The following is a 14058-nucleotide window of genomic DNA, read 5'->3' as shown; positions in this document are numbered from 1 at the left end:
AGTGGATGGAAGATATTCATTCATTCATTCATTCTCTCTCTCCACCTTTCTGTAACTCTGCCTTTCAAATAAGTCATAAATCTTTTTAAAAAATAAAAGCTATGGAATTATTTTTGAAATTAGTGATTTCTGCCTTTTTTGAAATTGTTTTATGTTTGCTTGTGGATACACTTGATGAATTTAATATAGCCATTTTAAATTATTTTTTAAAATCAGACTCATTTTCCTACCTCCCTCATGCTTCAAGATCAATTTCAAGCTGATAGTAGTTCGCTGAGAGGACTTGATGTTCCACTCAAGTAGCCAATGGGTAAATGTTCTCAGTGTGTGGTTACACAGGTCATTGTATTTCAGCCCAGTTCACAATATACAGACAATTATTTCCTGCCTCTTTTTGAAAGCCTTTCATGCCTTCTTATGTTTCATAATAGGGAAAGGATGCTCTTATTCTATTATTACTCTACTTTAATGTAAATTTGCAACTTTTTCAATTATGTTTTTACCTAGATTCTAAATTTAAGAATAAAATATTTATGTATATTTTTATATTTTTGTCAGTTTTAGATCTAATGCTTAGTTTTCTTTTTAACTTCTCAGGTACTAATCTAAATGATGAGGACTTCCTTTTGCTGGAGCTTTTGCACTGGTTTAAGGAGGAGTTTTTTCACTGGGTGAATAACGTTTCGTGCACTAAATGTGGTGGGCAGACTAAATCTAGAGATGTAACATTGTTGCCCAATGAGGAGGAGCTGAAGTGGGACGCAAGAAGAGTAGAAGATCATTACTGTGATGCATGCCAGTTCAGCAATAGATTCCCAAGGTGAGTATATGGAGAACAGTCAGAAAAATCTGATGGTGGAGTAGGTGGGAGTGAAGTGTCATTAAGTGAATTTGTCTTCATTTCAAATATTATAATATATTCTTCTAGGACATAGATCAGCAAATATGACTGCCCACATGCTTATTTTAATGATTTATTTATTTATTTGAAATACAGAATTAGAGAGAGGGAGAGACAGAGAGATGTTCCATCACCTAGTTCACTACTAGTGAACTACAAACTGGCCATGATGGCCAGTGCTGAGTTAGGTCAAAGCCAGGAGCCTGGAACTCATCTGGGTCTCCCCCATGGGTGGCAGAGGCCCAAGTTGTTGAGCCATCTGCTGCTGTACCAGGCACATCAAGAGGGAGCTGGATCAGAAGTGGAGCAGCCAGGACTCGAACTGGCAGCATGTGGGATAACTGGCATTGCAGGCAGCTGCATGGTTAACCCACTATACCACAACACCTGCCCATACATACCATTTTTGTAAATAAAGTTTTATTAGTGTGCCCTGCTGATTCATATAATTATGTTTTGTGAATGTTTTCATACCTAATCTTGGGGGTTTAGGAACTCTGTTCCTAATTTGGAACCAGCCCTGCAATATACAGAATATAAGATAAGCAGCATCTAATACCCATTAATTATCTAAAAATGTGTGTGTTATTCCTTCTCCCAGCATACATTTGCACAGGCCCTTTGCAGATATTAGAAGACACATGTGTATGTGCATGTCCCTGTTCTGATACACTCTTTCTAGACAATTGAATGTAAACTATTAATCAGTGTGGAGTGGCACTGGCTTACAAATATTTATACAAGATATTATTTGTTACTCTTTTACTTTCTAATCATTTGCTTGTTTAACTGTTAGGTCTTCTCTATTTAGGATTTGGATATGAACTCTATTAATAATTAGGGACTAACAGATCGTTTGACTTGGTACTAGTAGAGTATGAAGAGAAGTGTATAGAATACTGTAATTATGTTACCATTCCTTAATATAAATGTGCACCTTTTTTTCAAATACTGTGTTACCTGAGCTCTGAGTTCATTTAACTTAGTGTAAGCAAGAACATCTGCTTAACAAAACTTGCTTATTGCAGGGCCTGTTCGTTCATGCTGTTTCCTTTACTTCCCAAGCTCATGGCTGCCGTCCTCCTCTGCTGGGACACTTTTCCTCCTTCCTGCATAAGCTCAGAATACTTCCCAGCACCACATGCACACTTTGATGTTCTCTAGTTTTGTGATTATAATTTTATAATTGGAGTAACTTTGAAAAGAATGCTGCAAAAAATTTTTAAGGAATTATTTTATTTATTTGAAAGGCAGAGTTACATAGATGGCTACAAATGCTGGGGCTGGACCATGCTGAAGCCAGGAGCCAGGAGCTTCTGGTCTCCCACGTGGGTGCAGCAGTCCAAGCACTTGGGCAATCTTCTGTTGCTTTCCCAGGCACATTAGCCGGGAGCTGGATCAGAAGTGGAGCAGCTGGGACTAGAACCAGAACCCATATGGGATGCTGGCATAGTAGGTGGCAGCTTTACCCACTATTCCTCAAAAATCAGCTTCTACATTACCAAATAACTCATTTAAATACTTTAGAAGAATAAAATTTAATCAAAATAATCATTAGAAAAATCACATCTTAAATAAAATTAAGTACAATGAGCTAATTACACCACTCAGTAGAGTAATGCTGATGCTTTTAGCAGATGTCCTAGAGAATTTGCCTGTTCAGATCCTACCTTTCAAAGTCCACTAAATACATCTTCTCCCCAGCCACTCGTCCACAACAAAATCCGACCTATTGTGTATATGGTTTGTCTCACATTCGACCATTTATTAAAGTCATTTGTGTTAGTTGCTTCTTTCAGGAATGTAAATACCTTGGAGGTAGCATGTCTGTTTAATCATTTAGACAAAGAGCCTAGCACAAATCTTTATATATTAGAGACTCTGCAACCAGTATTCCGCAATTAAAAATGAAGAATCATGATGATTATTTAGCATAGAGATGATATAGATTCTTTTAAAATCTTGATTTTGATAATAAATTAAAGCTCCCTTTTTCCTTTTAAACAGGTATAATAACCCTGAAAAGCTTCTGGAAACAAGATCTGGACGATGTGGCGAGTGGGCCAATTGTTTCACACTGTGTTGCCGAGCTTTAGGGTTTGAAGCTCGCTATGTTTGGGATTATACAGGTACAGAACCTGCTCTGAGCAGAGAGTTGTAGGGCTTTGTAGCCTGACCGGTTTAGATTTATCCTATGAGCCTATCATTTTGTCTGTCACTTTCCACCCTTGTCAGTCTCAGCTTCCATTTTCCTCAGTAACAATATCAGCCTCACAGGTTTTTTGAAAGAATTAGAAGTTTTGTAATATGAAGATCCTTCAAAATGTTCATGGAAAATTGAGCTTGAAGATTTTTATTTTAGTGCACAAAAGGTTGAAATCCATTTATTAGCACTTTACCATGATATTTATAGTAATGCTGCTTCTGTATAGATAAGAACATGTATAATAATGTGCTATAGGGATTTTCTTTTTTTAGGAATTTCTACAGAAGATTTAGTGAACTTAAATTGCACTATTCAAAAATAATGTAGTAATAGCCTGTGACATTTTTTTTTTTTTCAAGATTCATTTATTTGAAAGGCAGAGTTATAGAGAGGCAAAGACAGAGGAAGAGAAAGATCTTCCATCCACTGGTTTGCTCCCTCAATGGTCACAATGGCCAGAGCTGTGCCAATCTGAAGCCAGGAGCCTGGAGCCTCTTGCAGGCCTCCCACACAGGTGCAGGGCCCAAGAACTTGGGCCATCTTTCACTGCTTTCCTAGGCCACAGTAGAGAGCTGAATCAGAAGTGGAGCAGCCAGAACTAGAACCGGTGGCCATATGGGATGCCAAGGTGGCGGCTTCACCTGCTGTGCCACAGTTCTGGCCCCAGTGCTGTCTTATTTAGAAATAGTTCATGTTTGTCTGCATGTTAAAAAGTTGTTTTCTTTGTTGTTAGAATTTTATCTATGTTTCTGTTGGTTTTTTTAGACTCAAATAAAATCTTCAGTTAATAGTTACTGCTCTCTTAAAAATAAAATATACAGCACCAATAACCAGAGATCCAGTTAGACCTACTGGGTCTAGATCTAAAAGTCTGAAGAGAGAGAGACTGATGTTTCAGAAGTGGTGTGGATGTCCCAGTGTTGCTAGGCTGAGCCTGATGATTTTGGCAGTGTTAATAAATAGGTTCTCCTTTGGAGTTAATTAAGGCTAAAACCAACTTGCATTAAAGATTATTCCAAAAGTGTTTTGGGACATTTTGAAGAGATAGAGAAGTTAATACAAGTATTCTAATCTATATGCCAAAAAATGCTCATATTAACTAAAATTTAGAGTGCTACACATTACCTTATTGTGTGATTCTGATATTAGGGATTATTGTAGTTAGTGAAGAGCATTCTGGTTCTGTAAACTTCACTTTTACCTCCTTTTTCCATTGTTCTCTTCTCCCTGGCTGGAGTAGACCATGTCTGGACTGAAGTCTATTCCGGCTCGCAGCAGCGGTGGCTGCACTGTGACGCATGTGAAGATGTCTGTGACAAGCCACTCCTGTATGAAGTAGGCTGGGGCAAGAAGCTGTCCTATGTACTAGCATTTTCTAAAGACGAGGTAGGGCAAAAGAAAATTTTCTTCTAAGAATAAATATAATGTTGACAGTTTTATTGTATTTACCTATAATATGCTGTATAAATTTAAAGTGTATAATTTAAGTCTTGTCATTTGTGTGCACCTGTGAAATTGTCACTGCAGTCAGTATTGTGTTGTATGGATGTACTATAGTTAGTTTCTGGTTCTGTGCTGAGTGTTATGAACATTCAGGCACACAAATCATATGGGCATACACTTTTCTCTGTCTGTATCATGCTTAGGAGTAGAATGACTGTATCATCCTGAAGTGTATAACTTTTTTTTAAGATGTATTTATTTGAGGCCAGCATTGTGGCAAAGCAAATAAAGCTGCCACCTGCAGTGCCAGCATCCCATGTGGGCACCAGTTTGAGTCCAGGCTGCTCCACTTCCAATCTGGCTCCCTGCTAATGGTCTGGGGAAAGCAGCAGAGGATGGCTCAAGTCCTTAGGCCCCTAACACTCACGTGGGAGACCTGGAAGAAGTTCCTGGCTCCTGTCTTCTGTCTGGTCCAGGCCCAGCTATTGCAACCATCTGGAGAGTGAACCAGCGATGTAAGATCTCTCTGTTTCTCCCTCTCTGTCACTCTGCCTTTCAATTAAATAAATCTTTCTTAACATTTTTTGTTCATCCCCCAGATGACCACAACAGCCAGGCTGGAGCCAGGAACCTGGAACTCCAACCTGTCCCTGACATGGGTGGCAAGGTCCCAAATACTTGGGCCATCTTCTGCTACTTCCCCATGTGCTTTAGCTGCATTGAAAGAGAAACAGCTGGGACTAAAATCTATGCTGCAACATGGGATGCAAGCAGTGACTTCACACACTGCACCACACTATCAACCCCTGTATAACTTTTTAAGAAGCTTCTTAAACTGCTTTTTCGTTAATTTCTTTATTATTTGAGAGACAGCCAGCTGTCATCCTTTGGTTCACTTTCCAAATGCCACAGCAGCCAGGCTGAAGCCAAGAGCCAGGAGCTCAACTCAGGAATCCAAAGTGGGCTGCAAAAACTCCACATGCCTGAAGTGTTACCTGCTTCATCCCAGGGTGCATTCCTGGGATCATGAGTGGAGCCAGTACCCAAATGCAGGTGCTCCAGTGTGGAATTCAGGCAGCCCAAGCAGTGATTTTCCATTACACTAAATTCTTGCCCCCCCCCCAAAATTTGTTCAGTCCTTTATCAAAATTGTGCTTTGCGAAAATTTTTCTCCCTCTATTGTTTATCTTTTCATGTACTTTATGAATGACTTTTGAAGAAAATACCAATGAATTCAATTCGTCAGTCTGTTCTTTTATAGATTATACTTTTTGATGTTGTATGGAGATTTGCCTAGCCCATGGCAACACTGATTTTGTCCTAAGTTTTCTTTTAGAACTTTTATCTATTTAGGTCTGTGTTCCATTTTGAGTTCATTTTTTATATGGTACAAGGTATGGATTGAAGATAATTTTCGACATATGAGTAATGAATTATTATAACAGCATTTGTTGAAAAGATCCTTTATTCCTTGAATTATCTTTGTACCTTGGTCAAAACTTAGTTTTTGTTTTTGTTTTTAAGATTTCACTTATTTATTTGAGAGGCAGACTTATAGACAGAGAGAGGGAGAGAGAGAGAGAGAGAGAAAGGGAGAAAGGAAGGTTTTCCATCCACTGGTTCACTCCCCAAAGAGCCGCAGTAGCTGGAGCTGGACCAATCTGAAGCCAAAATCCAGGTGCTTCTTCTGGGTCTCCCATGCGGGTGCACTTCCACTGCTTTCCCAGGCTATAGCAGAGAGCTGAATTGGAAGAGGAGCAGCTGAGACATGAACTGGCACCCATGTGGGACACCAGCATCTACACCATAGTGACAGCCCTGTAATTCAAATTTAATACAATAAAAAGCAGGTGAAGTTTTTGTCTGTTGAATTTTATCTGGAATAAGTTTTGTATATAAGTTAACCTAGTATTTTGAAAATTTCTTGTTTTAAAACATATTGTTTCTCGAAAGGGCACCTGTTGGAAAATGAATATAAAGTGTATTCTCGGTGGCAGGCACTTGACCTAACAGTTAAGATGCTGGCATCCCATAGTGGATCGTGTGAGTTCAATAGCCATCTCTAACTTCTGACTCCATCTTCCTGGTAATGTGAACTCTGGGCGGCTCACAGAACTTGTTCTCTACCACCCCCGCAGGAGATGTGGATTGAGTTCCTAGCTCCCTGCTTTAGCTCCTGGTCCCAGGCCGTCTCAGGCATTTGGGAAATGAATCAGTGGATTGGAGCTCACACTCATCCACTCTCTATTTGCCTTTCTGCCTCTCAAATGGATTAATAAATAAATGAATATCATATTCTCTTTCACAAGTTTTAAAATTTTAAGCAAAACAGCATTTTTTAAGTTGTGTTTAAAATTATATACATTCCTGCTATTTAACAAATAATGATTGATGCCTATAATCTTATTAAATATTTGTATATGTAATTTGTTTCAGGTAGTCGATGTCACTTGGCGATATTCTTGTAAACATGCAGAGGTAATCTCCAGAAGAAATAAGATTAAAGAAGACTTACTTCGAGAAACTATCAATGGCCTTAATAAGCAGGTATATGATGGATAGTTGTCATTTGTGCTAGGACATTTGACATTTCTTAAGTAATTAAGAATATATAGTTTTCAGCCCATTGACAGACTTAATTGTAGCATTATTTATAAGTGAGAATATATTAAGATGTTAAGTGTTCTTTTTTGTTTATTGAAAATTTTGAGGATTCTTTTTAAATATTATGGATTTCTAGATTAAATTGTCAAAACTCTTCTCAAATTTCAGTGAAACAAAATTTGAATATAATGTTACTCAACATAAAAATGTTGTTTATTAAAGTCTTTAATATATATGTACATATGTATGCACATACACCTGTCCATGTATGGAAATTTCTGTATCAAGATACAGGAATTTATTAACAAGGGTGACTTCTGAGAAGAGGAACTAGATGTCCAAGATGGAAAATTTTACTATCCATGTAGACTTTTTTCATAATTAAAAACTAGTTTTCCAGGGCCAGTGCCATGGTGCAGTGGATTGGTCCTCTGCCTGTGGTGCCGGCATCCCATATGGGCACCGGTTCTAGTCCCGGCTGCTCCTCTTCTGATCCCACTCTCAGCTGTGGCCTGGGAAGGCAGTGGAGGATGGCCCAAGTCCTTGGGCCCCTGCACCTGCGTGGGAGACCCGGAAGAGGCTTCTGGCTCCTGGCCATTGTGGCCATCTGGGGAGTGAACCAGCAGATGGAAGACCTCTCTCTCTCTGTCTCTTCCTCTCACTGTAACTCTACCTCTCAAATAAATAAAATCTTAAAACAAAACTAGTTTTCCTTTTGACAGGCAGTTAACATAAGGCAGACCACCTTAGTCCAATTAGTAGTTGAGGTTCAAGGTAAGGTTTCAGTCTGTCGTGAATTTGTTCTTTCTTCCAGCATAAACTCTTCTGAGATCCCATCCAGAAAATTTAGGTAATTTGACTTTCTCCTTTCCAATTTGTATACCTTTGATTTCTTTTTCTTGCTTAATGGCTCTGGCTAAAGCTTCTAAAACTATTATTGATGGCAGTGGTGAAAGTGGGCTTCCTTGTCTTGTTACAGATCTTAGTGGAAATGCTTCTAGCTTTTCCACATTCAACGTGATGCTAGCTGTGGATTTGTCGTATATCGCCCTGACTGTTTAAGGAATGTTCCTTCTGTACCCAATTTGCTTAAGGTGTTCATCATAAAGTGTTGTATTTTATCAAATGCTTTCTCTGTATCTATTGAGATAATCATATGGTTTTATCCTTCAGTTTGTTAATGTGATGTATCATCTTTATTGATTCATGTATGTTGATGATTATCATCCCTGCATACCAGGAATAAATATCACTTAGTCCAGGTGAATGATCTTTCTGATGTGTTGAATTCTATCAGCTAGTATTTTGTTGAGGATCTTTGCATCTACATTCATCAGTGATATTTGTCTGCAGTTTTCTTTCTTTGTTGTATCTTTTTCAAGTTTTGGAATTAAGGTGATGCTGACTTCATAGGAGTTTGGGATGATTCTCTCCCTTTTAATTGTTTTGAATAGCTTGAGAAAAAAATGAAATTAGTCTTTTTTTTAATCCATTCAGTCTGTATCTTTTATTTGGAGAATTAATAAATAATTAATATTCCTATTGTTTGTTTTGAATTTCCTTTGTACTTTATTGAGAGATTTTCTGCCTGCATATTCTTTCATAGTGTTGACTGTGTTTCTGTTTGTGGCACATCCTAAGCATTTGTAAGACTAGACAAGTGTTGACAAATGTTTTCAGTATCTGTTTGTTATGGAACGTCTTTATTTCACCTTCCTTTGTAAATGAGAGCTTCAAAGAGTCGAGTACTCTGGGTTGACAGGGTTTTCTGTTTGTTTTGTTTTAGGACTTAGATTATGCTTCTCAGTTCTCTCCTAGACTGTAGGGTTGCTGATGAGAAATCAGTTATCAGCCTAGTTGGAGATCTTCTGAAGGTAATCTTGTATTTCTCTGATGCACATCATAGAATCTTTTCTTTATGTTTCAGTGTTAAAAGTTTGACTATTGGCCAGCACCGCGGCTCACTAGGCTAATCCTCCACCTTGCGGCGCCGGCACACCGGGTTCTAGTCCCGGTCTGGGCGCCAGATTCTGTCCCGGTTGCCCCTCTTCCAGGCCAGCTCTCTGCTGTGGCCCGGGAGTGCAGTGGAGGATGGCCCAAGTGCTTGGGCCCTGCACCCCATGGGAGACCAGGATAAGCACCTGGCTCCTGCTTCGGATCAGCGCAGTGTGCCGGCCGTGGCAGCCATTGGAGGGTGAACCAACGGCAAAGGAAGACCTTTCTCTCTGTCTCTCTCTCTCACTGTACACTCTGTCAAAAAAAAAAAGAAAAAAAAAAGTTTGACTATAATGTGTTGTGATGAGGATCTCTTCTGGTCAGATTTAGTTCTATGTGCTTCGTATATTTAGATGCCCCTTTCTTTTTCCAAACTAGGAAAGTTTTCTGCTATTATTTCACCAAATAGACCTTCTAATCAATTCTTTCCACACCTTCAGGACACATATGTTAGGTCATTTGATGGTATTCCATAAGTCTCTAACATTTTTTCAGTTTTTCTCTCTTTTTTTTTTTTTTTTTGATCTGAGATATTTCCAAAGATTTGTCTTCTAGCTTGATGTTCTTTCTTGTGCCTCACTAACTCTGTTGTTAAAGCTTTCCAACTATATCTTTTATTAAACATATTGAATTTTTCATTTCTTTTTTTAAAGATTTATTTATTTATTTGAAAGAGTTCCAGAGAGAGGAGAGGTGCAGAGAGAGAGAGAGAGGTCTTCCATCTGCTGGTTCACTCCCTTATTGGCCACAATAGCCGGAGCTATGCAGATCCGAAGCCAGGAGCCAGGGGCTTCCTCTGGGTCTCCCACGCAGGTGCAGGGGCCCAAGGCCTTGGGCTATCCTCTGCTGCGCTCCCAGGCCCTAGCAAAGAGCTGGATTGGAAGTGGAGCAGCCGGGTCTCAAACCAATACCCATACAGGATGCCAGCACTTCAGGCAGTGGCTTTACCCACAATGCCACAGTGCCGGTTCCTGAATTCTTCATTTCTAATATTTCAGTTTGATTTCTCTCCAGAACCTCTATCTCATAGGAAAATTTTTATCCATGTCATGTATAGATTTCTTTACCTCCTAAATGTGCTTCTCATTGTTTTTCAGTAATCTTATGCTTAATCTTTTGAATTCCTTTCCACCGATCTCCTCTTCACATTCTGTTGCTGTGTTCCTTTGGAAGAGTCGTATTGTCTTCCTTGTTCTTGTTTTTCGTGTTTCTATGTTTATTTTTAGGCATTTGTGGAACCACTTGTTGGTTTTTTCCTCCAATGGCTTTTAGGTTTGAAATATGCCTCCCTGGCTTAGTGGAGTGTCTGCTCCTTTAGTGGACATTCAAAGGCATCTGCTGGGTGGGTCAGGAAGCTCCACTCAGTGCTCTCAGTGTGGTCCAGGAGGCCAGGGTGCCACCCAAGTTGGGCATAGTAGATTGCCTCTGTTGTCAGCAGGTGGTATGATCATGTCAGCTGGTGTGATCCCTGCCTCGCCCGCCTCCTTCTGCCAAGGTGATCGATGCCCAGGGCGAGCCCATGGTGGTGGGTACACAGCTTACCCACTCAATCGTATTAACCATGCAAAGGATGTGTGTGGTCCTCAGTATGAGCAGTGACCACTCCAAGCAGTCAGGAAACGCTGAGCCTCTGAACCCAGACACAGTGATTGCCTAGAGACTCAGAGCTCCACGCCCTCCCATGCAGTCAGAACTCCCACAGTCACATGGAGCAGGGATCCACCCTCAAGCGCGACAAGGCTGCTCCTTCCACAGAGAGAGCCACAGCATTGCCAGTGCTAGCTGCCTGTCAGTATTCTGCCTTGGCAGTTTGAGTACAGGCACAGTAATATAGAGAAGAGGAGAGCACCTCACAGGCTTAAGTGGGTGCCCAGCCCCATGCCAACCCTCTAGGCCAGACTCACAATCCGCAGGGACCATGGGTTTATCCCACAGATAAAATTCCTTAGTCATAAAGGGGAAGCCGTAGCAGCCTATACTTCCCTGTTACGATGGCGCTCCCTCCCTGCTATTTGCCAGGAGACCTTGTGGAGGGGATCAGAAACAGGCAGTGTGCTCTTGCTTCACGGGGTTAGATGGGCACCCTACCCCACCGCTAGCACTCGAGGCTGGACTCAAAGTCTGCGTGGTCTGCAAGGTTCTCCCTTAGGAATCATCAGTGACGCGGGCTGCCGCAGTCTCTTCTCATTTCTGTTTAGAAGATGGCATCTCTCGACACTGATTCTCATGGCGGTAGGAGCGGAACAGAGGAGCACTGCCCAGCTTAGAGTATGGTGCTTAGAGTGATGGAGGGGAAAGAAGCAAGGCAGCTGCCCTGCGCCACACCTGGCAGTGGTCAGGCCCTAGTCAGCTCCCGAGGCTGAAGAAAAGTGGGTGACTGTGGAATCCTTCCCAGCTAAAGCTGTGCCCTAGCAGACACACAGCAGGTTCTTCTGCCTTGTCATGACACAATGGCGGCTCGCAGCCTTTAGCCGGCTGCGCCACACAGCTGGCTGCACTGGCGTCTGTCTGCTCGCCTCTTGTCCCACTGTGTCTGTCTGGTTTTTTCACTTCTTTGCCAAAAATTTCTGTCAGTTAGACCTCTGGAAATACGTTCTTCCTTTGTTCTTTCTGTATCCCAGAGCAGCTGAAGTGTGGCTGCACCCTGTTCAGCCATCTTAGATCTCCAGCTTTTCTTGGTGGGACAGTTGGCCTGACCAGCATGGCAGGAGGAGAACGTGCTACCTCCATTTGTAATCTAGGATAGTTGGGGTCATGGAGAGTTGGAAATAGGTGTCCTTAAATGATTTCTCAAGATAAAAATTGTAAAGTTACTAATTTTTTTAAGATTTTATTTATTTGTTTAAGAGGTAGAGTTAGAGAGAAAGGAAGGGAGAGACAGAGAGAAAGGTCTTCCATCCACTGGTTCACTCCCCACGTGGCCACAACGGCCAGAGCCGGACCAATTTGAAGCCAGGAGCCAGGAGCTTCTTCCAGGTCTCCAAGGTGGGTGCAGGGGCCCCAAGCACTTGGGACATCTTCTACTGCTTTCCCAGGGCATAAAGAGAGCTGTATCAGAAGAGGAGCAGCCAGGGCTAGAATTGGCGCCCATTTGGGATGTTGGCTCTGCAGGTGGAATCTTAGCCCACTACGCCTCAGCGCCAGCCTTGTAAAGTTATTTTAAGTTTTGCACAATATGCTTTTTCTTTTCCAAATAATACATTTGTGAAAATAAAATTAATTACTTCCTTTAATATCTATTAAAATACAAATCTCTATTGATTATTCTTTTTTATGTGAACCTCTTCAGTCCCCTAAACCTAACTTTTCAAAATATGAATTACAGAGGCAACTGTCTTTATCAGAAAACAGAAGAAAAGAACTTCTCCAGAGAATAATTGTGGAACTTGTGGAATTTATATCTCCCAAAACCCCTAAAGCTGGAGAACTGGGTGGAAGAGTATCTGGGTCAGTGGCTTGGAGAGTAGCCCGAGGTGAAATGGGACTACAGGTATTTTAATTTTTTCTAGCATTATAATCTTTTTACTTTCTTGCATAATATGCTATGATCTGTCCCCAGAAAAATGCATTAACCGTGACATTTCAGTTAACTTTCAGTGTAATTAATTAAAAATACAGACATTTGAAGAAAGTGAATAATTTATTGGCGTAGTATAATTCCATGTAAGAGTTAGTAAAATATCTTAAAATGAAGTTTTTATAATTTTTTCTCTGAATTTTAGCACAGTCTGATTTTTAGTGACATATATAGAAAAAACATTAATTCTACATGTACAGCATGGATTTTTAAAATTTAGCAACTTTAACTATTAACTAGAATTAGAAATACATCATCAGCACCCAGGAAACGAATATGAGTTCCTCTCCAGTCTCTGACTCCCACCCCTGAAACCAGCCATTATCCTGGCTTCTAACATCATACAAGTATTACCTTCATCTGTTTGCTGTGTTTATGTAAATGAAATCGTGTAGTATGTACTACCTTGTGTATAGATTCATTTGTACTGTGTTAGAGTCATGCGTGTTGCAGTGTGCATGGTATATTTGTTCTCTTGGCTGTATTAATATTCCATTGTGTAAGTGTACTACCATTTATCCATTTCACTGTTGATGGCCATTTGGGTTTTTTTCTAGATTTGGGCTGTTAAAAATTGTGTGTGAATGTTTATCTGCATGTTTTCAGTGAATATATTTATGCATTTCTGTTGAATATATACCTACAAGTGAACAGAGTATGTAACAGAATATGACTATGTTCAGCTTTAATAAATATTCTCAAACAATTTTTGCAAAGTGATTGTGCCAGTTACACTCTGGCCAACAGGACATCAGATTTTTCTACATCTTCGTCTTCTCTTGGTGTTACCTGTCTTGTTCATTTTAGTGGTCTGGATGGTATATTGTGATTTTAATTTGCATTTTGGTGATGACTAATGAAACTGAGTGCCTCTCTTTAAACTTTTGGATATCCTCTTTTCAGAAATGTCTGTTCAGGTCTTTCTTTCAAAATGAGATTTTAATGCATTTTTTAAACAATATTTGACTTTGTTTTCTGCATATGAGAACTATACAGTGGAGAAAATAGGAATTTGGATAATTCAGCTGTTTTATTTCTTGGGATATGCTTGCATACATTTGATATTGGCAATAAATGATTGCTGATGTGATTTACTAATATATTTTTCAAACTAATTTTAAGATATCAGTTGATTAGTGTCTCAATATTTAGTCATTAAGACTGGAAATATAATTTATATAGTTAAGTGGTATGGTTAAGGGGCCCAGTAAAAATCAGTGTGATAGGTACACTGTCCCTTGCCTTTAGGGAGCTTAAAATTAAATCATTGAAAGTATTAAACGTAAATGTATAGGAAAACATTAATGAAAAATGCTTGAAAGGAAAATAACT

At 40.0% G+C, this 14058-nt stretch overlaps 1 protein-coding gene across 4 annotated transcripts in view; it reads left to right on the top strand.

Moving 5' to 3' along the window:
• Window positions 1–14058, top strand: part of NGLY1 (N-glycanase 1) — a 71344-nt gene that overhangs the window by 37280 nt on the left and 20006 nt on the right. For 3 of the 4 annotated variants that reach the window (XM_051818512.3, XM_051818511.3, XM_070072877.2), the window contains 5 exons: window positions 598–820; window positions 2909–3030; window positions 4348–4493; window positions 6987–7097; window positions 12475–12639. In XM_051818512.3, the coding sequence (XP_051674472.3) occupies window positions 598–820; window positions 2909–3030; window positions 4348–4493; window positions 6987–7097; window positions 12475–12639 (767 nt within the window). Of the gene's footprint in view, window positions 1–597; window positions 821–2908; window positions 3031–4347; window positions 4494–6986; window positions 7098–8940; window positions 9024–12474; window positions 12640–14058 lie in introns of those variants that run through there. The other variant, XM_089332323.1, reaches the window with a different exon arrangement.

This window comes from Oryctolagus cuniculus, chromosome 4, assembly GCF_051225735.1.
Source record: "Oryctolagus cuniculus isolate XC-2025 breed Fujian yellow rabbit chromosome 4, ASM5122573v1, whole genome shotgun sequence".
Lineage (NCBI taxonomy): Eukaryota > Metazoa > Chordata > Mammalia > Lagomorpha > Leporidae > Oryctolagus > Oryctolagus cuniculus.
The sequence above is the reverse complement of the archived record's forward strand: the minus strand, read 5'-3'. Positions and strand labels throughout refer to the sequence as shown.